This window comes from Carassius gibelio, chromosome B12 (assembly GCF_023724105.1).
Source record: "Carassius gibelio isolate Cgi1373 ecotype wild population from Czech Republic chromosome B12, carGib1.2-hapl.c, whole genome shotgun sequence".
Lineage (NCBI taxonomy): Eukaryota > Metazoa > Chordata > Actinopteri > Cypriniformes > Cyprinidae > Carassius > Carassius gibelio.
The window spans coordinates 1,702,206-1,727,386 of record NC_068407.1 but is presented as its reverse complement, the minus strand read 5'-3'; the positions used below and the strand labels follow the sequence as shown (position 1 = coordinate 1,727,386).

The 25,181-nt window shown below is 35.5% G+C and overlaps 1 protein-coding gene across 2 annotated transcripts in view; it reads left to right on the top strand.

The window, feature by feature from the left end:
- The window catches only part of LOC127968805 (disintegrin and metalloproteinase domain-containing protein 12), an 85,389-nt gene that overhangs the window by 2,741 nt on the left and 57,467 nt on the right, over positions 1–25,181 (top strand). For both annotated transcript variants that reach the window (XM_052570152.1, XM_052570153.1), the window contains exons 2-3: positions 15,484–15,587; positions 19,700–19,773. In XM_052570152.1, coding sequence (XP_052426112.1) covers positions 15,484–15,587; positions 19,700–19,773 — 178 coding nt within the window. The remainder of the gene's footprint in view (positions 1–15,483; positions 15,588–19,699; positions 19,774–25,181) is intronic.

Below are 25,181 nucleotides of genomic sequence, written 5' to 3'. Positions count from 1 at the left end.
TTTTCTTTTTTTTATTTTATAAATTAATAGTTTTATTCAGCAAGGATGTGTTAAATGGATAGAAAGTGATAGTAATGACTTATATTGTTAGAATAGACTGTTCTTTTTAACTTTTTGTTAATAAAATAATCAAAGAAAAATGAATCACAGGTTCCAAAGAAATATTAAGCAGCACAACAGTTTCACCACTGATAATAAATATTAAATCAGAATATTTGAATGATTTCTGAAGGATCATGTGACACTGAAGACTGGAGGAATGATGCTGAAAATGTAACTTTGATCACAGGAATAAATATTTTAATGTATATTAAAATATGATAGCAGCAATATTAGAAATTGCAATAATATTTCACAATATTACAGTTTCTTTCTGTATTATAAAAAAAAGAGCCTTAATGAGCATAAGAGATCCCATTAAAAACAAGTTCATTGATTTATATGGTTTAAATAATATAGGCCTAACATAATAGAATATAATATCAAAACACACTGAAGCATTTAAACAGATCAACTCTAGAGCTGTTTACTAGAGCATTGCAGTAATTTAGTTTTTATATTTTATCTAATTCTTTTATATTAAACAAAACTATTATTGGTTGCATATTTTTGTTGTTTACATTATACTGTAAAAAAAAAAATGCTTACACCAATTGTTTCTACACCACATTTGTAATATTGTTTAAAAGGTAAGCTTTTGGTTCTCAAGAATCGCTCCAATCAATTTAGATCCATAATTCTAGATTTCAAGAATGATTCTATTTTTGTTTGATTCATTGCAGTCATTTGTGAGTCATTAAAGGGAGACATAGACAAGGAAGGGCAGAGGAACCCATGAGATGAGTGTGGAAGTCAAGAGAAAGAACAGAGAGGACGACACGAGGAAGAGAGACTACCCGTCACAGTGGGATATAAAACTAGAAACCGTTGATGTGACAACAAGGTTACAGAGACACGCGATCAAAGCCGTGCCGATCCCCAACATGTGTTAGAGAGAGGATGTCGACTACTGCGAGTGAACACTGTCCCCGAGTCTGCCACAAACGCTCCCGTTCCCTCCACATGCAGCGTTTGGGAAAACCAGAGTTCATTGCCACTTCTGTGAGCGTGGGGCATGTCTGAAGTTAGTTCAGCAGCAGATGAAAACTCTCAGCATTTGTTCACCCTCACGTCTTTACAAACGTGCCTGGTTTTCTTTCTTCCGTGGAACACAGAAGCAGATGTTTTGCCAAATGTACAGAGTGCTCTTTTATTTAAAAAAAATGGGTTGTCAAGCTCAAAATATGAGGGGAATATTATAGAAATAGCACGATATTTTGTTCACTACCTTTAAAAGTTGGTTATCCGTATGATTTTTCAAAATGAAATTAATAGTTTTATTCAGCAGGGATGCATTAAATTGACAGTAAAGACGTTACAATAGATTTCAAACAAATACTGTTGATTCAACGAATTTCCACAATCATATTCTGCAGTTTCAATACTAATATTATTGAGCAGGAAATCAGAATATGATGCTGAAAATAAATCACATTTGAATATGTATTCAAATAGAAAACAGTGATTTTAAATTGTAATAATATTTCAGATTTTTGCCCTTTTTAATGTATTTTGATCAAATCCGTGCAGCCTTGGTAAACATAACTTCCAAAAACAATGAAAAATCTTCAAACTTCTTATGATAGTGTGTATAAGAGAACCCAGCCTTTTAAAGATAGTTTTTGAGAAGGAAAAGACCAAAATATGAGTTATTATTCACTGAATATATTTTTTGTAACTCTAAAATCGCATTCACAGCCACCGTTTCAAATGCATCATGTTTCCAATAGTCACATGACGGGTGAAAACTGATAGCGCACATCAGTCAGAAGTCTGTAAACACTGTTGTATAAACTAATCTTTATGTTTGTTTGTTTTTTGACATGCATGAAAATCTATTTTTGGGTGAACTGTACCTTTAAGATTTTCATGCACTCACTTCCTCTAGAGAAGAAACACAGCAACTAATTTTCCCACAATTCCCCCCTGGTGTGAAATGCTGCGTCGATCACAGGAAGTGGTTACCTTTCTGCCGTCATTAAAGGCTAATGAGTGAGTTTATCAGAACAGGTGCCTCCCCGCGGTCTCACGACGGCCGAATGCATCCGTACGGCTGTTTTCAGAGTCCAGCATGTGGTCCTGCATAAAGCCCGCTGGAGGCAGAAAATGACTGGAAATCTTTAACGGCATGGTTTAAGAGCTGGCATCTGCAGAGATTGTACGATCAGTTGTTAAATGCGCGAGGGGCACAGCGATGCATCTGTTATTATGCATTATTAAAGTTAACAGGAAATCTAAACTGACCCTATTTGCTTCCGTAATGCACATTTCTAGTCTAGTTGTGCATAATTCATCAGTGCATATTATTCATCGTAAACCAATATGTTGTTTATTGTAATAGCCAGTGTAGATGCTGATATCTGGAGAGCAGAGAGGCCAGCGGCTGCAAGTTAGTGATTGAGAATCAGATTAGATTTACCAATTTTCAGTTTTTCTGCACTAGCAGATGGAGGTAAAATGAGTAAAACTGCATTTTTGTGTTGATTTTATAATGTTATAGGTCCTTCAGATCAGTTTGTGTCTTTAATTATCATCTGGATCTTTATTTTGGGGTGTACTGTTCCTTTAAGAGTGTATGGCATGACTCTTCCATTCAAGAAAACATCTGATTTGATATATAGTCAACACTTTCCTTATGTATAATCATATTTTCATTCTCAATACAGTGGCAAAATGCATTCTGAATCATTTCATTTAGAGTTAAGCATTCGTTCTGTCCCCTAAGGTCACTATCAGGCGTACAGTATGTTAACGGTCCGAGAGAGCAAGCACTCATCCGCTCTGCCAGAAATGGATCGTGCAGAGCTGAAAACAGCTGAATGGGATTGAGTATCTGCTGGTGAGCGCGTGACGGCCAGAGAGAGTTTCAGGCAAACCGGCAGCTGTTCATACGCCACTGGACCGTTGAAAGAGAGAAAGCAAGAGACACCCTGGAAAAACAGAGCATTGAGGGCGTGGGGGGTTAATGAAAGACAGACGGAGAGGAGAAGAGAGAGAGAGACAGATCTGCAAGCATGTAGGTTAAACACTGCAGAAGACGTCTGCATGCATGAGAGAGAAAGAGAGCGCTCTGCTCTGATGTTTAAACTCAGCTGACCCCAGCCAGAACCTTTCACCCTCTCAATATGAAGGGCAGAGGCGATTATGTTCTCAATAAAACTCAACAGTGACTGCACACCTCTTCAACAGCCCTGCTTTTTCTGAATAAGTGTACATGCTCATACTTTCATTTGAAGTTGAAAGTATTTGGGGGAAAAAATGGCAAAAAAGACATGTTTCCAAATAGACTTTCATTGCATTGAAGGTTTGCATTTAAACAGTTGCATGCATTATCTGGGAATCGAACCCATGACCTTGTTGTTGCTAGTACCATGACTGAGATACAGAAATGGCATAAAAATAGATTCATATTGTTCTCAAAGCATTTATTATAACTATGAACATAAATAAATATTGTAATATATTCAAATGTATAAGTAACCTGGGATTATGGAATTTGGTAATTAAGCAATTTTGTAGAAATGAAGATTCTACAGAAGCATATCATAACTGAAGTAGGTCTGTGCTGAATGGTTTATATATTGTTGATTAAAAATACTTTATTTGTGGAGAAATGGATGAGAATTTGACTTTTTGCTTTTGTCCTAAAAGTCTGTTTGAGGCTCGGTGACGCTTCTGTGGGATCTCTCATGAAGTAATTATTAATATTTTTTGAACTGGCTCTTAGTTTTAATTATAAATGTCCAAGGTGGTGGGTTTCAAAGAAGTATTATAAATTCACATTTCTGAGAAGTAAAAGTCATTTTTTTAGAGGGTCAGCATGAAATCATAACAGAGTTTAATTAATTCTTAATGCATTTTTATTTGTTGATTTATTCCATGAATCTTCAAAGCAAATTATTTTAAATATAAAAATAGTATTTTATCTCTTTTGAGATCTTTCCATATAGAACAGTCAGTCATATTCTATAAAACAATTTTTTTTTTGTATTTTTATATAAATACAAAAGCTCATATAAAATAAAAGCTCACATATTTATAAAAAATTTAAGTAGTATAAATAAAAATAATTATAGATATTTTTTTAATAATAATAATTATTATTATTATTGCATATTTAAAACAGATTGTAAAACGTAAAAACAATGGCACACACTGTGTCCAAATTGGAAAAATCAGTCAACTTTTACTTTTTTTTTTATTTAAATTTTTCATGAGTCTCTGAACACTACTTTGAGTTTTACAGCACCATTAACACGTCTTTAAATGACTTCCTTAGAGATGTGAAGACTCTTCAGATCACACTGACCTTTAGTAGCCGATAGATGTTCATTTGTTTCCATTATATGCTCCACTGCGATTTAAACTCAACAACCGTCAGTGGTGGAATAAACATTTCCTCGCATCTAACTCAGTCAAACTGGATGGAAATAATTGCGTTTCATTCCAAATTTTTCCCAGAATTTGAGTTTCAAGATGTAGCTGTGGTGTCCTTCATGTGGGGGATGGAGGCCTGTGATGTGATGAATCATGTAGTTTGTGCTTGTTCACCTTTCATTAGAGACCGGGTGAATTTGTGGCATTAAACTCCCTCATACGACGTCTGCCGCATTTTGAAGGAGGATCGGTCTCATCTGCCACATCACACCTGAGCTGGGCCTTCGGCCTTCTGCATGGCTCATTTCCCCGGCTTCCTCGAGCCATCCGTGAGGATGTGTCTGGAATCATGGATCATCGGGCCCCGTGATGCCGTGGTTTAGGAGATCTCAGGGGGTCTTCATGCACGAGTGCAGCTCACGGCTTTCACAGGTGTGACCGTGGAGCCGGTGCTCCATCATGGACTGTGAGAGTGAGCTTTATCCAGTGCATGACCAATCCATCTTGTATGGCCTTCAACATCTTTAATGGAGCAGTTGCAGAAGCAGGGACAAAGTAATGCACGACAGACTCCTGGAAGCACATGTTCTTACTTTTAGTCCATGTGTTTTAGGCTAAAATATAGTGCACTCCTAAAAAAAAAACATCCTTTTAAACCTGTTACGATATAACCATACGTAAAAAAACAATATTACTATACAATAATATTAAAAACTGTAATATCAACACAACTAAAATTCCAATATTTATGCCTTAATTACTTCTTAATTTTGGTATATCGTGATCTTGTTTTAAGGCCCATCTCCATTTTTTGTCCAGTAAAATGCCCTTTAGAAGAGAATTATGAATGCATTGCAACATGCGTCCATCTAGCAAGTGGCAAATAATAATTTGTGTTATGCATGATGTATACTTGATCTTTCAATAGATTGCTTATATAATGCTATATATGGAAATAATTACTCATCCTGAGAAACAATGGTTTGATTTTTCTTAATCTTACTATTGAAGAGCAGAGAACAGCAACAGACATCAGTGCTTGGCATATGGGTTGGGTTGATTTGGTAGAGATGATGTCATGATGTGTTGACCATGTGACCTGGCCTGGACTAAAGGTCACGTGAGGTTCTCTGTGTGGTTCTGGCTCCTCTCAAGGGGCATATGTTCCTGGATCCGTGTCCAGCAAACCCACTGGACCTCCAGCCAAACCCCCTGATAACTTCTGCTGTGTGTAGATAGTCAGCAGTCAGTAGGTTTCCGAAGGTATGAAGTAAAGTGATCGACTAATACATATTCCCAAGGCAGATATAGCAGCTAACATTTTATATTGTCTATTTTTTCTTTTTTAGCTTAGGCCAATAAAGGTTTTTGGTTATTTGGCCGACCATTAGTTCACTGTCTCTGATTAAATAATAGATTAGAAAGAACTGTCAAACAAGGAAAGTAAACATTATACAAATGCACACACGTTTCCTTGATTTTTTTAAACAGTGCTGCTTTAAATCCAATTGGCCAGTACGTAATAATCACCTCTGTATTGTATGTTAAATTAGCTCTACCTTATTTTTATTTGATAAAATATGATTCAGATTGTGCACAGATTTATCAGATTGTTTCATTTTTATCCATTTTTATCATATTCATTTTAACAATTTTTTTTTTTATTTGTGAAAGAAACTGTTCTAGGTTACAGAATTTAAAAGTTGCTAAATTTGATAGTTGATTTATTGTATTTATTTTTTATAGATTTTTTGTATAATTTTCGAACTATTTCTAATTTAGTTCATATTATTTCAAATAATTGTAAAATTAATTTTAGCATTTGTTGTACATGTGTTTATCACTGTGTGATATCATTGGCTTTATATCAGCCATGCTACTCTAGAAAAGGCATTGGTCATAAAAAAAAAATCTAAATCGGTTGACCACTAATGAAGTTAAGTAAGTGTGCTGCCTTAAGATTTTGCGATTAATTTTAATATTAACATTCTCATGTTCCATTTGCTTGTTGACTATTCTGTTTCACACCATATTTTAAAAGTAAAATGCGTTGTTAATGCTGTTCTATGTTGACTTTAAAGCCACAATTCGCCTAAAAATGAAAATTCTGCCATTATTATATCATTATTTATACAAAGTAGATCATTTAAATAATGCTGGTAAGCAAACAGTTGGTGGTAGCCATTGACTTCCACAGTGTTATGGAAGTCAATGGCTACCGTCAACTAACTGTCTATTAACCAAAATTCTTCAAAATATATATTTTTTTGTGTTAAACAGAAGAAAGAAGCTACAGGTTTGGAACCACTTGTCGGTAAGTAAATGAAGACAGAATTTTTATTTTGGGTGAACTGTCTCTTTAAGTGCCCAGGAAACTCTCAGCTGTGGATCCATCATGGTGAATTTAAATGGGGCTGCGGAGGACTACTCTTCCTCTGCCTTTCGTCTGAGCATGTGGCACACATGTGAAACAGCTGGCATATGCTAAAATGACATGCATATGCACTGTATAACATGATTGACTAGTACAAGTCACTCTCTCTCACACACGAAACAGTTTTTGATAAGAAATGCTCAGAATCAGCAGGGACAGAGGTCACACTGACCGGCCAGCAGGGGGCGTCTCATTCACTGCGTCCCGCCCAGGGACATGTCCTGCTCAAAGGGAACATGTATCAAAGACCTCAGCTCTCTCTGCTCTGTTCTTTCTGATCTACTTTTGAGTTGTATTTCGCACGGTGTAGCACTTTTACTAAAGCTCTGAAGAGCATGCATGAGTTTTAAAGTTTTGACATGATACAAGTTGGAACAGAAAAAGTATTCTTTCCTGTCTTGATGCCATAGGAGACACTTACTCTTACCGAATCTATCTTCTGGTTCTTCAAAGATCTTATAGATTTTTTTTTTTTTTTTTGCATTAACAGACGATGCCAATAGCAAATGCACTGATCTGAAGAACCTCTAATGTTACATCAAGAGCATTTTAAGATCAACATGAAACATTTTCAAGCCTTTTTACTTCTGCGTTCTGATGCATTTCTGAGCAAAACAAGATATTCAATAAGAAAAAATAGGACAGAGCTTGATTTAGTTCATCAGGATTGCTGGGACTGTGAAAAGTACTGGTATTGAGCCTTGAGGGAACTTGAAAGTTACGTTGATGAACGATTTTGAAGGCAAACATTTTTCTTCTTGAAATGATGTGAAATAGTTGTGCACAATAAGACCAATAGTATATATTAAGACTAAAAATATCCTAAAATGTGTGTTCCTGGTCAAAAACAACCAACTTAAAAAAAATTTATTGCTGACCTTATGCACCTCAGTTTTGGAGTGAAAAAAAGCGTTAATTGTGTGGATAATTCTGTCATTGTTCACCCAAAAACTGCACTCCACAAGGCCTACATCAACTCTTCTGCTTCTGATTCTCTCTCAGTAGAAGTAGGCTGTTGTAAGAGTAACTTTTAAACAGAAATCCCAGGTCTCGTATAGGCCGTGTTTGTTTAGTTTGTTCAGTGTCATCTTGCAGGCCGAGCTGTTTGCACTGGAGTTCGGCCAAAATAAACACGAGTGGAACATTAATGAGATAAGAACGATGTTCAGAGATGACGTCAGCATCACTCTTACTGTCTCTCATACTGAAGACTGAGATTTGAACCATCCAATTTGATTTGTTTGAAACTCTAATTCAGTTTCTGAATTTGAAAAGAGGTGGCAAACAGTATCAATAATTGCTTTTTGAAGTAGAAGCATTGGTGTATAAAAGTTTTCAAGTTTGAATGTTTATAAGCCTGATGTATGTGATGAAGTGATTTCTTAGTCTGGTTTCTGAATCAGTTCCTTAGAGTCATTTGTTTTTGATTCAGACTCTATATGTTTTTGATTCACTAAAAAGAATTGGCTCATAGTAGATATATAGACAGATTAAATAATGTATTTCCTTCACACTATTAGGAATTCATTAGACTCTTTCAATCTGGTACCAGAGTTTGAGAAATAGTCCTTTAAATAATCAGTTCATAGGAGTCATTTGTTTTTGATTCAGACTCTATATGTTTTTGATTAACTAAAAAGAATTGGCTCATAGTAGATAGATAGACAGATTAAATAATGTATTTCCTTCACACTATTAGAAATTCATTAGACTCTTTCAATCTGGTACCAGAGTTTGAGAAATAGTCCTTTAAAGAATCAGTTCATAGGAGTCATTTGATTTTGAATCAGCCAATGCTGCTTGCTCTGTATTTTTTGATTCAGTAAAAAGACTAAGAGTCTTTTGTTTGCGAATCAGATATTACTGAATGTACCGTATGGTTTTGTTTCACTAAAAAGAATCGACTCATGTGTACAGAGAGATATTTGTAATGTCACCGTATACAAATTTGTATTAAGTTTGTGCTTTTGTGGAGCCAGGATGGACGAACACTTCTTTTGCCAGATTGCATTACATGGGTTTGTTTCTTTTGAAAGTTGTATTTTTGAAGGGTGTCTATATTTAACATTTTTGCGTTTACCAAGGTCTCTTGGCTTGAAACACCTGTAATCCGACACGTTGTCGCACGTTTGTTTCAAAATAAGGACAGTTTGTTGTGCTGGGATCTTCATGCTCTCATTGAGTGTGTTCTCCAAAACCACTGGAGGCACAAACCGTGTTTTTCTCGCTCTCTATCTGGACCGTGTTTTCTTCACAGCGTCTGTTTGAGCGTCCTTCTATTTTTCTGTTTTTTTTTTTCATGTGGAGAGTCATCAGCGTGTCGCCAGCGGCCGTGTTTTTCCTTATTTAATCAAATGTTGCACGCTGCAGGATATGAACACGCTGAGTGGCTTTCTCACAAAGAGATGCTGTCACTGAGCCGCAGGTGTTTTTAAAGACAAACATTAGAGCTTACCTGGGAGTGAGGTGCATGCTGGAAAACAACTTACTGTAGCAGAGGACAGCGGAGCCTTCCTGGAAAGACCAGCTAAAGCCATCATTGTGTTTGTCATAGCTTAAATGCACATTTATGAGCGGGACCGCTTCCTTCAGGCCTGAGAGAGGGATATCTCTGCTGGTCAGTGTTAGTTCAGTGCTGTTCTGACCGCTGGACAAGTTTATGCATGCTGTTACAGTAACAAGCGAAACACAGCTTCTCAAATTGGTTGACCACTAAGCGTGGATGGTATAATCAAAATGTTTTTTGCTTGGTATGAGTAATTCTAAGCAACTGTGTATATCACGTATATAGTTATATTTGATGGACGTTCTATGAAAATAATAATTTTGATCCCATAAGCATTTTTGCATAACCCTGTGGATAAAATGCTTCACAAATGAAAAGGACATTATTTAGTATTTTGTGTGTTTGATATCTTTCTTAATATTGTAAAATAATTGATCATGTTAAATAGCAATGGACATTGCCATTTTCGGATATTACTTTATGATTAATAAAACTTCAGATGGAAGCTACTTCACCATTATTTGTTTGTTTCTGTATTATTATAATTCATGTTATTATTTATATAAAAAATAATGTATATCTTTAAAAGCAATGCAGTAATGCCAAGTTTAAAAATAATTATTTTGAATGGATAAAACCTCCAATTGCTTGTTTACTTATATTATTAAAGAAAGAAAATATCTAATTCTATATTTTTATAATATTAAACTTTTTTATAAATATTTATTATTATTATTAGAATTTTAAATATTCGTCTAATAAAAAAACAAAATCCACATTTGAATGCAAAAACGATGCATTCGAATGTGGATTATTATTATTTTTTTTAGTGAGACGAATATTCAAAATTTGTATAATAATAATAAATATTTATAAAAAAGTTTAAGAGAGCGGCATGTTTAGATAGCCATGTAAAGTAATGTCTCAAGACTCTATGGCGGTTTTCCCCATGCCACTGTATCTCATGTTTTTAAACGAGGATTGGTTTTTGGTCCTTTGTATTAAACTATGCATACATGCATGATGCTGTTTTTATTTCTTTCTAATTGTTTAAGCAACTTTATTAATTATATATGGTATATATATGTTATTTTAAACATTATGCACTTTTTTCAAAGATAGTCGTGGTATTTTATCGAGCTTTGAAAAAACGTGCATTAATATTTTGCTCAATTCGCCGTCTTGTGGCCTCAGGAGAGAAGGCCGAAGCTTTTTTTCCCCCTAACTGAAATTATGCCTTTTAATTTAGAATATAATTCAAATTATTATAATATTTAAGTAGAACATTCTAATTTAGTTTTGACAGCCCTAACATACAGATGGTTAAGCTAGGTCAAACTAGCACAATATAAGCTTGATTTTTCAGCAGGAGGAGAGACAAAAGATGAATCCGTCTGCTGTAGTTGAGGGAAAGGCTCAGCTCTGAGTGAAACGAGACTTTTATCAGCGGTGGATGAAAGATTTGGTGCTCTATTAGCAAAGAGAGAAAAAAGACTGGGAGGAAACAGTTTATATTGCACAGGCTGTCATATGGAGGGCTTGTGTAAGACAGAAAACAGCCCGCTGGGTGTTCAGGAGGAGTGTAGGGGCGTTTGCTCGTGCTGTTCTGCCGAGGCTTTGGAAGGGGTTTGGGGTTGTTGTATTGAAGTGGTTATGCGCCAAAAACGCATGATTAATTTTTGGAGATGTTTTCCCTCACATCCCCTCAGGTCCAGATGTCAGACAAAGATGCTGTATGTGAACTTTACTTCAGACTCCCTCTGGAGATTAGACGCTGTTTGTTGCATCTTGGCGTCGTTAAGTTCTCAGACCTACAGAACGCTCAGAAAACTTGAGATTGAAACACCAGACCTGATGAATGCTGACTTGACACAACTAAGGCATTCTGGGAAATCTTCATTGAGATGGTTTAAGCAAGTTAAAACTGGTCTCCTAGCCTGGCTTTTCACTTAATAAATGTTTTATGACCAATTTAATGCATTCTTGCCAAATAAAAGTATTAATTCCCCACTCCCAAATATGTTATTTTAATTTATCATGAAATAAATTCATAATAAAAAAAACAATATTTATAAATAGAAATGATTCGTGTTTATTTATTTATTTGTGTGTATGCATGCATTTAATTATTTAAAGAATAGCTGATCTTCCAGCCTGAAAATTGTTGAAAATCTTTCAAAAACCACCAATATTTCAGTCTGACCAGATTGGAAGTCCAGCTTTAAGCATTTTTTGTCAGTCAGGGTTATGAAGACCAAAATATAATTGTACTGTGCAAAGATCATTCTGAAGTCAGAAGTTTCCTGATGTCAGTGTCATCCAGTTAAGTCACAGCAGACTTCAAGAGCATCTATATAGAGATATTTTACAGTTTCTGATGGTGTTTCCCAGATCAAAGCAGAAACTGTCACTTATTCACACAAACCCAGTGTGTATGTTTACCGCAGCACTTCACGTATTGAAAAAAAGATTGATTTGATTTGCATGTGGCGACGACACAGAATTTCTGGGCCAACGCTTCAACATTTTATACCTTTATTATTCAGTCATTTGCTCTCATAAATCCAGTACAAAAGATCAGCCAATAAAGAACAAACACATATAACATCGACGCCCCAACCACACGCTCGCTTTATTGACTCGACTGCAGAGGGATAAATAACAGTGTAATAGCTGAAGTTTCTCGCTCTGCTTTATTGAGAAAGTAAATAAGCTCCGGAGCCGCGCTCCCTCACCGCATCTCCAGTAAATTTACTGACTTTCTTAAATGGATCCACCACACTAGCAGGAGTTTCTGAAATGAACAAATACCGCTTGTTTTTTGGCGCACGGGATCTCCATTTACACCGTTTACAAGTGAACATTAAAAGCCCTGCTAACAATTTCATCCATTCAGCCTTAAATGTCATTCGTCGAGGTGTACGGCGTCTTTAAAGTCCTCGAACGTGATGGTGAGTCCATGTGTGTGTCTCGCTCTGCGAGTGTTGGTGTTGGGTTCAGATCTGTCAGGCTCTGGGCTTCATTATTTAGGATCAGTTTTACTGCCATGGAAATGATGGCTAATTCTAGGCCTACATCAGCCGTTAGATATACAGCCTAAGCTGTGCATTGGTGGTTTGGTGTAGTGGTTAAAGCTGAAGTCACACTGATGATAACATTATTTTTTATTATTTTTTTTATTTTTTTGAGCAATGTTGCCTGGGCACAGAATACAAACGGAAAGTGACTGCTCACTCCTAAATGTTGAGCCTTATATACATATAGGCTACACAAATACACTTAAACCTAAACCGTAATAAAACCGTTTAATTTTATAAATTAATATAAAATATTATATTAAATGTTTTAATGTATTGTTTAAATATTAAACATGTATTTAAAAATATTATGTTTATGATTATTATATAAATATATTATAAAAGACAGTTATTTTAACTTTTTGCATTTTTTGAAAGTAATTCAAACTTAAATTACTTAAATAAAACTTAAATTAATTTAAAGTCAAATAAATACATTTAAAACTTTCTGTTGTTCACTAAAGAATCCTGAAAGAGTATCACAGTTTCCATAAAAATATTAAGCGGCACTGTTTTTAACATTAATGATATAAAAATGATTTTTAAAGGATCATGTGACACTGAAGACTAGAGAAAATTCAGCTTTATATCAAAGGAAATAAATTAGATTTTAAAATATATTCAAATAGAAAAAATATTTTACATTTTAATTTTTACGTCCCATTTTTTTGTGTTTTTTCAGTTTATTTAATTGAATGATTTCAGCCTTGGTGAGCATAAGAGATTTTTTTTTTTATGATTATCAAAAATCTTTTAAAAATTAAGATTTTAACAGTGTTTATATATACCCGCCTAATCAGTATTGTCAGTTTTGGGATAAAATGTCAGTTGAAAACCAAATTTGATTGATGTGTAGCGTGAAAACTGTCTGTGTGTGAGTCTGAGACTAAAACAAAATTAGAGCGAAAATGAAGGACGGCAGTCGGCTGCTTGTTTGAGTGTGTCAGAGAGTCAGTAAATGTGCTGACCAAGAGATTTCACAATGTTATCTGTCCACAGTCTCTGTTTCTTTTCACAGTGTGATCAGTGAGAGGGAAACCCTAGTATCAGACATAACGCAGACATAAAGTTGAGCTGACTAATCTCCAGCCTCAGTCTGCGAGGAAGACCTGCGACGGGAGACATGAGACATGAGGACAGAACAGAGGGAGTTTGATGTCTATGAGATGAGACTGTGGGTCAGACAGGGTAAAAATGTGAAACGCATCCAAAACCTAGTTGAACTACCTACATGAGCATTAAAATCTGCCTTTAGATCGGGCCAGTCTGGTGCATATAATTGTTGGTTACCTTTGGATATAGTTGTCATGTTGGATATGTGCCTTAAAATGTTTATTTAGATTCAAATCAACAAATTTCTTCATTGGCAATAGTTGATTGCAACTGTAATCGCTTAATTTCACACTTGCATGCATTATGAACTAAATAAGAAGTCGTGTATGTATTGTAATGAGGATGTTTCAGTTGTTTATAAAGCTTTAATGAAGACGAATCATGTGAGGCGGTGGCATGGAGAAGCTAGTGAACTCTTTTGTTTGGACTAGCGTGGTTTTCTGCACGTTCAGTGAGTTTGTATTGTAAACTACATTCTTAACATCTCGCTGTGACTGCATAATGAAGGGTTTTTAACGAAATGCATGATTAACGAAATGAGCTGCTGGTGTCATTCTTGATAAATGCCTGATGTCTGTGTTGTGTTCATCAGTAAGTTCAGTGAGTGTATATGTGTTTATATTGTTGATGTCTCTGTGGTAAATTATATTGTCTGGGAGGAAACCATTTGCTTATGCTTGAACAAAATCCCAAAGGCCCTGGTCCAAAATACTGTAGTGAGCTATGGCAAAATAACCACATCAATTATAAATACATATAAACATTTATATATATATATATATATATATATATATATATTTACATATATTTATTTTATTTTATTTTGATGATTCTACTGGAGGTGAGCATAGTGAAACCAAGAGCAGCTTTTTTTTCAGCAGAGGTTTAATCCAATATAAACAACAAACACAGACTTGACTTGGAACAGACTCGTTTTGAAACAGACTTGACTTGGAACAGACTCGTTTAGAAACAGACTTGAAACAGACGCGTTTTGGAAACAGACTTGAAGCAGACTCGTTTTGAAACAGACTTAAACAGACGTGTTTTAAAACAGTATTGAAGCAGACTCGTTTTGAAACAGACTCGTTTTGAAACAGACTTGACTTGGAACAGACTCATTTTGAAACAGACTTGACTTGGAACAGACTCGTTTTGAAACAGACTCGTTTTGAAACAGACTTGACTTGGAACAGACTCGTTTTGAAACAGACTTGAAACAGACGCGTTTTGAAACAGACTTGACTTGGAACAGACTTAGCATAAATAGAAACACAACTCACTGACAACAGGTTTCAGAGTACAAAGCTGAACAAAGAACAAAGGCAACATGAGGGCTATATATATATCAAACAATGAGGGTCACTCAATGAGGGTTATTTTGCAGTTTATTTTAATTTTGATATAACACTTCTAACTATGCCTATTTTAATTTAAAGTTGTTTTGTGGTTTCTTTGAATTTCGCTGAGGCTGCCTTTTTGAGATCTGCTGATATAAATGTGTGATATGCACATATGATCTTACTTTTATAGCATGTAGAGACAGATGAGGGAACAGGGAAGAGCTTCGTTAGGTTATTATAGAGGTCTGATCTAAATCGAATCAGGCCTGAAATAGATATAGTATCCAGGGAGACTGTTGTCAGGACAAACCTGATGTTTAAAAGCATTGATTAGCAATGTTGTGTTCATTGCGTCATCACAGGAGGCTACAAACGCTAAAGCCAAAGAGATTTATAGTTAGCATAGATTAAACAAAGACTATATGCAAGTGATTTTAAATAAGTAATGCTCAGCCGAGTTAGACAGTGATTAGGCGAAGTTTGGTGGTTCTCTTAATTTTGGAGATTTCCCATACTTGTTTTCTCTTTTTTCAGCTGCCTATCCAAATCAACATGACACCCTGGAGCGTTATGACATAATCGAACCACACCTGCTCATTGGAGGACAGCAGAGACCGGTTAGTCTCATAAAGTCAATGGTAAGTCACTTTTAAAATCAACTTCCCATTTTTTTCTCACTCAGGAACACATTATGTCCATGTACACATTGCTGCATTTGTAACTTCAGCCTTTAATCCTGCTCTGATCCTACACAGTTCAGTCATTTACAGGAGTAAAAACTGCATTCTACAGCTATACAATGTGTATGGAACCAAACTTAACAATTAAAACATGTCTTGTGGTGCAAGAAATCGAGGGGTATGTTTTGACTCATTGGTGTTGCCAGATCTTGCTAGGAAAAAATAAACAAATAAGAACAAGCCATTATTAAACTCAAATCCTAAAGACACATAACAAAATATGGCAACCTGCACCTTCCCATTTTTTTAACCTCTAATATATATTGTTTCTTGAGCCCAGTCCAAACATCAAACCTGGAGACTATAATAAGCCTCGCTTTACTATAAGTGTACATGGCAAATGGTTGCCAAATCTGCATTTTTTTTTAATAAATTGTGATCTTGTGCCACAAAAGCAGTCATAGGAAGCACAAGTATATTTGTAGCAATAGCCAACAACACAATTTATGGGTCAAAATTATTGATTTTTCTGTTATGCTGAAAAACATTAAGTAAAAATCATGCTCCATGCAGATATTTTGTACCTACCATAAATATATCAAATCTTACTTTTTGACTAGTAATATGCAATGTTTTGTATGTACTTGGAGATCTTTAAAGGTGACTTTCTCAATATTTTTTTTTTTGCACCATCAGATTCCAGATATTTATATAGTTGTATCTCTGCCAAATATTGTCCTATCCTAACAAACCATACATCATTGGAAAGATTATGAATTCAGTTTATTTAATAATAACTAGTCTAATGATTGGTTATGTTGGGCTACCTTTAAATGGTTGCCTTCGGTTATGGTTTGACATATCCATAAATTGTATTGCTGAAATGCTTGTATTGAAATATTTTATATTCTACCAATGATAAATCTGCTCTAGATGTTTAGTTTTTTGAAGGTGTTGAGGAACATTTGAGCTGTGTTTAACACATACTAACTGTATGATTTTTACTGTAAGTTTCTGCCATATGGAAATCAACTTGAGATAGTCAAACACTGATAATGTAGAACAGTATTTTTCTGTAAAGCTGCTTAACAACGGTTTGCATCATTACCATATAGCGGTTTTCAGTTTGCATGAATGTGACTGTAAAATATGTAGTTTAGGTAACAGAATTGCATATTTTGAGTTTTAATATTTGGGATATGTCATTAGGCTACTTTTTTATGCAGACCTGGCAACCCTGGCTCTGCAAAGCTGACTTCCATACAAACAAAACTGTAACTCATTCCCATACAGTTGTCACTTCTGAAACTTTACAGTGTGTACACGGCCTATGGAAGTAAAAGAGTTGCATATCCCTAGTGAAAAATAAATACTTAATACACTTGAAATACACTTATTTCATGCTAAGTTTACTTCAAGTTGATTCTTGTTAAAGACTCTGATTAGATACTGGTTGAACAAGGAGTGAGTATGAACTGATATGTTTTGGGAAGCGGTGAGCAGACCTGCCTGTGAGGGAATATTGTTCCCGGAGGGGATGTGTTGCTTTTGTCCTTAATGAAAAACATTTCTCAGCCAATTTATGGAATGAATACGTGCAGAGCTTTTTTGAAGCCCATTTGTTAAATTTATTTACTCCGATTCTGTTGTTTTCTTACTGAAGTTTGTAAAAAGGTTTTACAGAGACATTTTACATGTGTACCGCCGTGAGCAACGATTTTAAAGAGAAAAGCAGGCCACCCAGGGATCTGTGTGGAGATTCAGCATTAAAATGTAGGGGAAAAGACCACTGAACTAGTGTGAGTTTGTTAAATGGTGGATTGTAGTTTGTCTAATATGATGCCTGTGAAATATTACTGATTGAAAAAAGCATTTGAAACTTTACTTTAACCAAACCTGCATGTTGATGAAGTCATGCACATCAGCTTCCAGCTTTTTCTCTGATCCATGAATTATTTTCAGACCTTGTAACATTTAAAGTGGGGGTACTCAGTAGAAATATCTCAAAAAAGCCATCGAAGTATTTTTTTTTGGGGTGGGTGGGGTGGCAAAATATCAAGAGATGAACAAAAAGCGTCCCTCAAAAGCCTGACGATCATATTTGAGACTCACATTTCAACAATAAAATTAATAATTAATTATGGATAATCAAGTAATGGGATGAGCTTTTTGGCAAAGTTTTAATCTTATTAATAATTTTGAGGCCGATTTGCGTATCATCTATGAGATAGTAGACTTTAGGGTTAAAATAACTAGCAAAAGTATCTGCATTGGGTTTTAAAAAAAAACATGCGGATGAATAATGATGACAGAACTGTCATTACTAGGTGAATTATTCCATTTACCATGGTCATTCCAGATTGCATAAGTTCTTATTTTACAACCCTTGTAGATTTTATTTATGGTTTTTTGCTTTTAATATATAGGACAGTCAAGGGAGGGAGTAACTCTGGGAATATAGTGGGGGAGATGTATTGGCGCATAATGCAGTCTGGACTCACATCATCAAAACTGAGCACATGCTTTACCTGCCGTGCCACGGCTCGTTACATGTGTTTTTCAGATCATTCTTCTTCTTCATGACCCAGTTGGCACAGGCGCACTGCCTGACACAATGACATTCTCCTGTAAAGTTTCCTGGAGCAGCACAAGAACATCCCTGAATACTCCCAACACCACATGTCAAGCCCGGGATGAGGCTCTTCAGCTGGAATGCTGTGTTTTGTTTTCGTGGGACATTTATTATTGATACTACTGACACTTTAAACTTGTGTTTCGGCTCATTTTGCTCCAGTGCACCAATGGCTGTTTGGATCCTCCAGGTGGTCTTTGATAAAATTGAGATGGGAGTTAATGTTATTGTTGGAGACTAGTGATTATTCAGCAATGCAAGTCTATCTGGTTCCTTTTCAGTAAATTTATGAATAAGTGATGGAGACGGTGACCAAAAAGATTTGTTCATTGACTCTTTCACCAGTAGGGGGTAAATGAATACTTGAAAGCCAATGAAAGTCAATGCCAGTCACGTTTGAAGACCCTTGTCAGCTTCACCAAGTTCTTTCGTACTTCTTACTTTGAGGTTTTGCAGTGATTTAACATTGGAAAGTCTCTGAGGAACCCTTACAGAGGTGTTAAGTTTGCTCCATTTGTTTGCTTTTCTATGGATTTATGGAGGTCAAAGTTGTTAGCGGGGGTTTTGTAACCAAGTTGCATCCAGAAGAGTGTCAACCCCCGAATGTCTTTTCATCAGAGATTTATAAGTGCACTCCTATAAACCCACAAACTCTCAAAGTATCCCATGCGGTTTAATAGTTTTTCCAACAAATACAGAATGCTACATCCATGCATTCAATAAAAACAATAGACCACAAGTTGATGTACATTACAGAGATTTGAGATTTTTCCTTCGTTTTCCATCACTAAGATGAAGGTCAACCCATATTCTAGATCAAATGTGTGCTATACACTTAGCAAACTTTCTCTCACGATCCTCCTCAATGTGTATGTGTCACAGTCTTTAGCATGCATATGCAATGACGCATGCCCCTCTTCATGTTAGACAGATGATTCATGCTTATTTCTGCTGTATTTTGTCAACGCCTGGATGGTTTAAATCCATTTCCCTTAGAGCCTCGGAGTAAATCTGCCGAACTTTCAGACTTACAGAGCGTGAAAAGAATTAATGTCAAAGAGAATTGAAACATAAAACTAATCCTGACAGCTAGAGACTTACGACACAATGGCGGATTCATTTTATCCCGTACAAAAGCCCACTCAAAACTGGAAATATGCTTTCTCTCACTCTCCATTGGTCTGAGGACTTGCATTGTCTTTAATGCAACGTTTAGAACTTCATCTTCCATGAATATAACCACTAACAGAAGTTAAGCCAGCATGAAATGGCCAGTTTTACTTTCATAATATAGATTTAAATGCATATTTTAAAGTAATTTTAAACACTTTTCACCATCCATTAATGTGGAGGAAGTGATTTAAGATTGTGACTTTCTTGTTTCAGATATTTTGATATATATAAAATGCATTTCTCTTTCGTCTTTGTCTGATTGTAGGGTCATCCTGGATCACTGAAGGTGCTGATTGAAGTGGATGGAGAGCAACTGCTTCTTGCTTTGCAAAAAAATGAGTAAGTCCTTCATTAATCTGTCACTTTACCAAATGTGTACCATAGTACAATGATGGTACTTTGACTAAACTATGGCAGGGGTTTCCATCTTTTAAATAACACAGACCCCCAAATATGATCATCCTCTTATGAAGGACCCCATTATATAATTAAAACAATTATGTTATAAATATTTGATATATATAAATAGGCTATATTTATTTACTTTTTTCTATTACATTGTGTTTTTCCAACCCCCTGTAGTACTGTACTGTTAGAATTAATTTATTTAGTGATTCACTTATTTAAAAGATTTGCTTTATTAGTTATTAATTTTCACAGGCTTCTTAGCAATCCTGTTCAGATACCACAGTATATACATGGTCGCTTAAAGAATACCAAAGATTATATTTTGTACCCATACTTTCTTTCATTCTTATCTGAATTCATTCATGGATATAAGTGCATGGTATCGTGTTGGCAATTCCTGTTGTATGACAGAAAATGCCATCACAATTTTATCATAGTTGCAACACTATAAAATTAATATGTGATCACTTTAAAAACAGAATCTGAATCTTTCTGCCATTTTATTATTATTATTTTTTATTCCCTTTTCTTTCTTTCTTTTTCTTTTTTTTTTTTTTTTTTTTGTGGTAGTTTTGTGGTTTTATCAAAGTTTTGAGCATTGACCTAAAACATGCATGGTGGTTGCAACAATATATGCATGAGCATAAATGAAAGTAAACTTTTGCCATTTAAAAATGACATACTATGGGGCCACCGTTTGTTGAAACACTTATTAAGTGTATATTTAACAGGCTTGTCAGTTCTTGCATCATTGTGTTGCTCAGAATAACATTCCAGAGAAGCTATTAGTTTAGTCCGTATTTTAGTTTGGTGTTTGATTCCTACATAAGGCATACTACAGTATCTCCATCTGCCTTGTAAGAATCCATGTATTTTTGCTTTAAGTGTAAGACCAGTGTGAAGCGGTCAATCAGGTCGATGTAATGAAGCTCTTGTCAAACGAACCCTTGCCAGCTCTGTTTGTGAATGCAAATGAACATTCGCCTTGACAGCTTCATGCCGGAGGCGACAAAACACCACAAGAGTCTAATTACCAAATCTACCGATCCCCATGCTCTTCATTTGACATGCAGCATATCATCCAGAGAGCGAGACGGTGGGAGTGTAGCTTTGAAGGGTAGGTGAGTGCTAATAACGTAACTGAGGTCTGAGAACTCACCTCTGAATTTATTTAGGTTGACACTAATCTTCATGGTGAGAGTGATTGAAAACCCTTCTCTGGTATGAGCATGTGTGAATGTGAACCAAAGCGTGAAGAGGCAAAAAGAAACATTCAGAGACTGCGGCATATTTAACGTTGCAGGGGGCGAAATTATAAGGTGTAAGAAGTGACCTTGAAGTTAGAGACTACATGCACAGTGGTGTTAAATACGACCCAGGTCGTGTTTTCGTATATGAGACAGGACACAATAATTGTGTTTTCAGTTCTGATCTTGGCCACCGTGACTTCAAAGTATACATTGTACAAAATCTGAGTCCACTTTTTTAGTCATTTGATGTAATCAGATATACTTGTTCAGGCATTGCATCAATATCTGTCATGTTAAAGATGATTTCAGTAACGGTCATCATGGAAAAATGGAAAAAGACTGCATTTATTGGATCAGAAGTGCCAGAAGAAGAAAAAAACTGTAATGTTATGAAATAATATTGTTACGATTAAAAATAACTGTTTTCTATGTGAATACATTGTGAAATGTAATTTATTATTTTGATCAAAGCTGATTTTCTACTCAAGAAACATATATATATATATATATATATATATATATATTATTATTATTTTATTTTTTTACCAATGTTGTAGCTCCATATTTTTGTGGAAATTGTGATGCATTTTATTTTTCAGAATTATTTCATGAATAGAAAGTTCAAGAGAACAACATTTATTTGAAATAGAAATCTTTTGTAACATTATAAATGTCTTTATTGTCATATTCATGAGCATATTCATTTCTTTAAAAACGTTTTGAACAGTATTATACACAAATATGATTTATAGACAGAAAACCAGCATTGCCATAAAGCCTGTTTTCCACAAAACATCAGTGTTATTGTGACTCTTGGCTGAAGTTGCGGTGGTCAGACAGTGTTGTGTGGATATTAAATCCAGCATTTGTTATACTGTATAAGGAAGAGAGCGAGGAAGAGAGCGAGTGTGAGTCTCCTGCTCCACCGAAGCTGATGAATTCCAGTTGTTGAAACTGGATGAAACAAAGCGGAGCAGAAAAAACATTCGTCAAATGAAATTATCAAAATTGAAAGCTCAGATTTGTTTTTCATACTCTCGTATTTCAGCACAAGAAGTTCAAAACGTTGTGGGTGGTGCTCAGCACACTGATTTACAGGGTCAAAGATTTCACTTCGTTCTTAAGCAGCAGTCAGGCACAAATGATGACCGCCGGTTTATGTTTCTTATTTTCCTACTCTTTTAGTCTAGGAACGCTTGATCGCAGTTTAGTCACTGTAAGACCATGGCCTAGACAAAGCAGTAGATGTTCACTAAAACAGGTTATGCATGTTTTCTGTAGGAAAGTCCTGTATTAAGTTAGAAACAGTCTCAATAGTATTTGATATTTAAGGGTCATGCGTGTGTTTATTATAGGCATAGTTCACCCAAAAATGAATATTCTGTTATTTAGTCACCCTTAAGTTGTTCCAAATCTGTATGAGATTCTTCTGCTGAACACATAAAAAGATATTTTAAAAAGCTGCTGGTAGCCATTGACTTCCATAGAAATAATACTGTTGAAGTCAATGGCTGCCGCAATTGTTTGCGTACCAACATTCTTCCATTTGATTCTTCCTTTTTTTTAACTCTTCAGCTCTTCTCTTATGTTCAACAGAAGAAAGAAACTCTCACAGCTTTGGAACAACTCAATAATAAGTAAATTATAACACATTTTTTTTTTTTTTGGGGTGAACTATGCCTTTTAATGGAAGACAGTAACAAGACATAAAAATTTATATTATAGTGTAAGAAATCTCTCTATGAGCTCCTCAAACTCAGTTCGTCTTGATAAGAACATGAATTGAATTAAATCTTCTCGATTTTATACAAAGCCCCTAATTAAGTTGTATGAGTACATTTAATTTCAGTGAATAACCTGACCTGGAAATGGACTTAAAATTGGATCTTTTCTTCTTCAAAGAACAGAACGAAGTACATTATTCATCTGCCTAGTCAAATACAAAAGTGTAATTTTGCGAACAGTGGGGTGGCATCGCTCGTGTAGTTTCTGAGATTGTAGGGAGAATTGAATTGTAAGGTGTGTTATGGTGTTGCACTTACTAGGGCACATTGGTATGTTAAGTATGTTAGTGTACAGGTTAAGTGCAATTATTATTCTGCACACTCAAGTCACAATCTTAATTGGACCTGCGGTATTTAATTTAAGCGAAACAAAAGCCTGTGGAAGTGATTTTTGCAGCTTTCCCATGCTAACGTGATGGGCGTGTGAGATAAAGACACAGGAGTGGAAAAGGAGACTCAATCTCACTGCGAAGCCTCTCATGAGCGCTGGAGACGTGTTATTATCAGAGACACGACCTCTCCATGTGTCAGACAGCTGAACAAGAGCAACACAGCACCTTCTCGCATTATCATCAAGCGATAAACCCGAGCGGGTGATGAAACACAGAGGCTGATTCAGAGAAACATTAGAAGCGGAGATAAGATTCGCATGCAACTTAATCCTACAGTCTAAGCAAACCACTTCTCAAATTGTGTAAAAGTTCCATAAAAAGAAAAAAAGTAAATAGTGAGTAAATACTCACTGTTACTTTAATCCAGCAAAGGCATTTCTATTATAATCTCACAAACACGTTCATCTGCACAGACTGAAAAATGCTTATAGCAGCGCATCCACAGAGACACACAGATTCATCTGGAAAAGAGTTTCGGCAAAACTGGAGCTGTAATGTGATGCACAGAGAGGAGAAGAGGCACTGATTCATGATCCAAAAAATATCTGTGTCAAATAACAGTCAACTGAGAGCCTATCACAAAAGAGACCTGAGTCAACTTTTAATTTAATGCAGTGTCAACTCAAGGAGAACTGAATTCAGTTTAGAGTCAACTAAAAAAGTGCAAGTTTGGTTACTTTAATCAAAAGTCATTGCTCATGATGTTTCGAACCTTGATATCTGAGCTTGAATCTTGATCATGTCGCAATTGAAACTGCAATCTGATTTTCTGACCATCTCGTGCACAGATGAAAGCATTAGGCACTCGAAGAATAATGATGAGAAATCTCTGAATAAACGAGCACAGAGCTGGAAATACGAGAGAGCAGCAACACAATGAGGTTCGAGTCATTAATGAGAAGGAGAGATGAGGCAGAGAGTGTGTTTGAGAGTGTGACATCCATACAAAAGACAAGAAAATGATGCTTAAGAAAAAGCAGACTGAGACAAACACTCCTCCTCCTCCTCCTCGATCTGCATCTGGAGGGTTTATGTGATGTTTTCTGGGTTTCCCCTCTAATTAATTTGTAATGTGGAGGAGCCGGTTCCCTGCGATAATGACCGCTGTAAGCCAGCAGTTATGAGACTCAGCACTTCTTCAGGTCTTGTTTTTCTGCACTAATGAAGAGCTGGAGTCAGGGAGCTACATCATTTGCTAACAATGGTACATGCACAAAAGACTGTATTACCATAATCACTTGCCTGTAATGAAGTAACACTTTTGGAAGTTCAAAAATTAGAAAAAGGAAATTATTATTAATGCATAAATATAGTGTAAATATTATAAAACATGAATTCATGTAATAATAATCATGCACATAATATATAATCACACACACAATTTTTAGGCTATTGACAAAAATATGCATGTGTATATGTTGTGCATATTTTATTCTAGGCCTAGACTTATATTTGATTTAAAAGGAACAGCTGTAGTTGTTCAAAACTGAGTTAATTGATGTGGTGTGTGTGTGTGTGTCTTTTAGTTGCATTTTCTTCTTTTATTTAGTACTAAATGTGCTGCCAGAATTACAGATGTGCAGAATTGTTCTTTTGATACTAGATTTCATTTTAAAGCATTAAATTACTTGCACAGAATGACATTAAGGCATTACTCATGTAAGCTGGCTGTTTTACAGTTTTCATCAACATTTCTCCATATTTTATGTTCTGTACAGTGACTTCATGCTTTTTTCTGACCAGCTCGTGTTCTTTGTCCTTATAAGGTGGACGTATGAACCAGACGAATCAAAAGATGGATTCTGGGAGTTGAAATGGAGCCATTTGCATTGTTCTGTATAATGAGTCATCAGTGTGATAGAGAGAAATATTAGCTCTGCTCAAAGCTTAGTGATCTGCTCATGTTTGGTGTG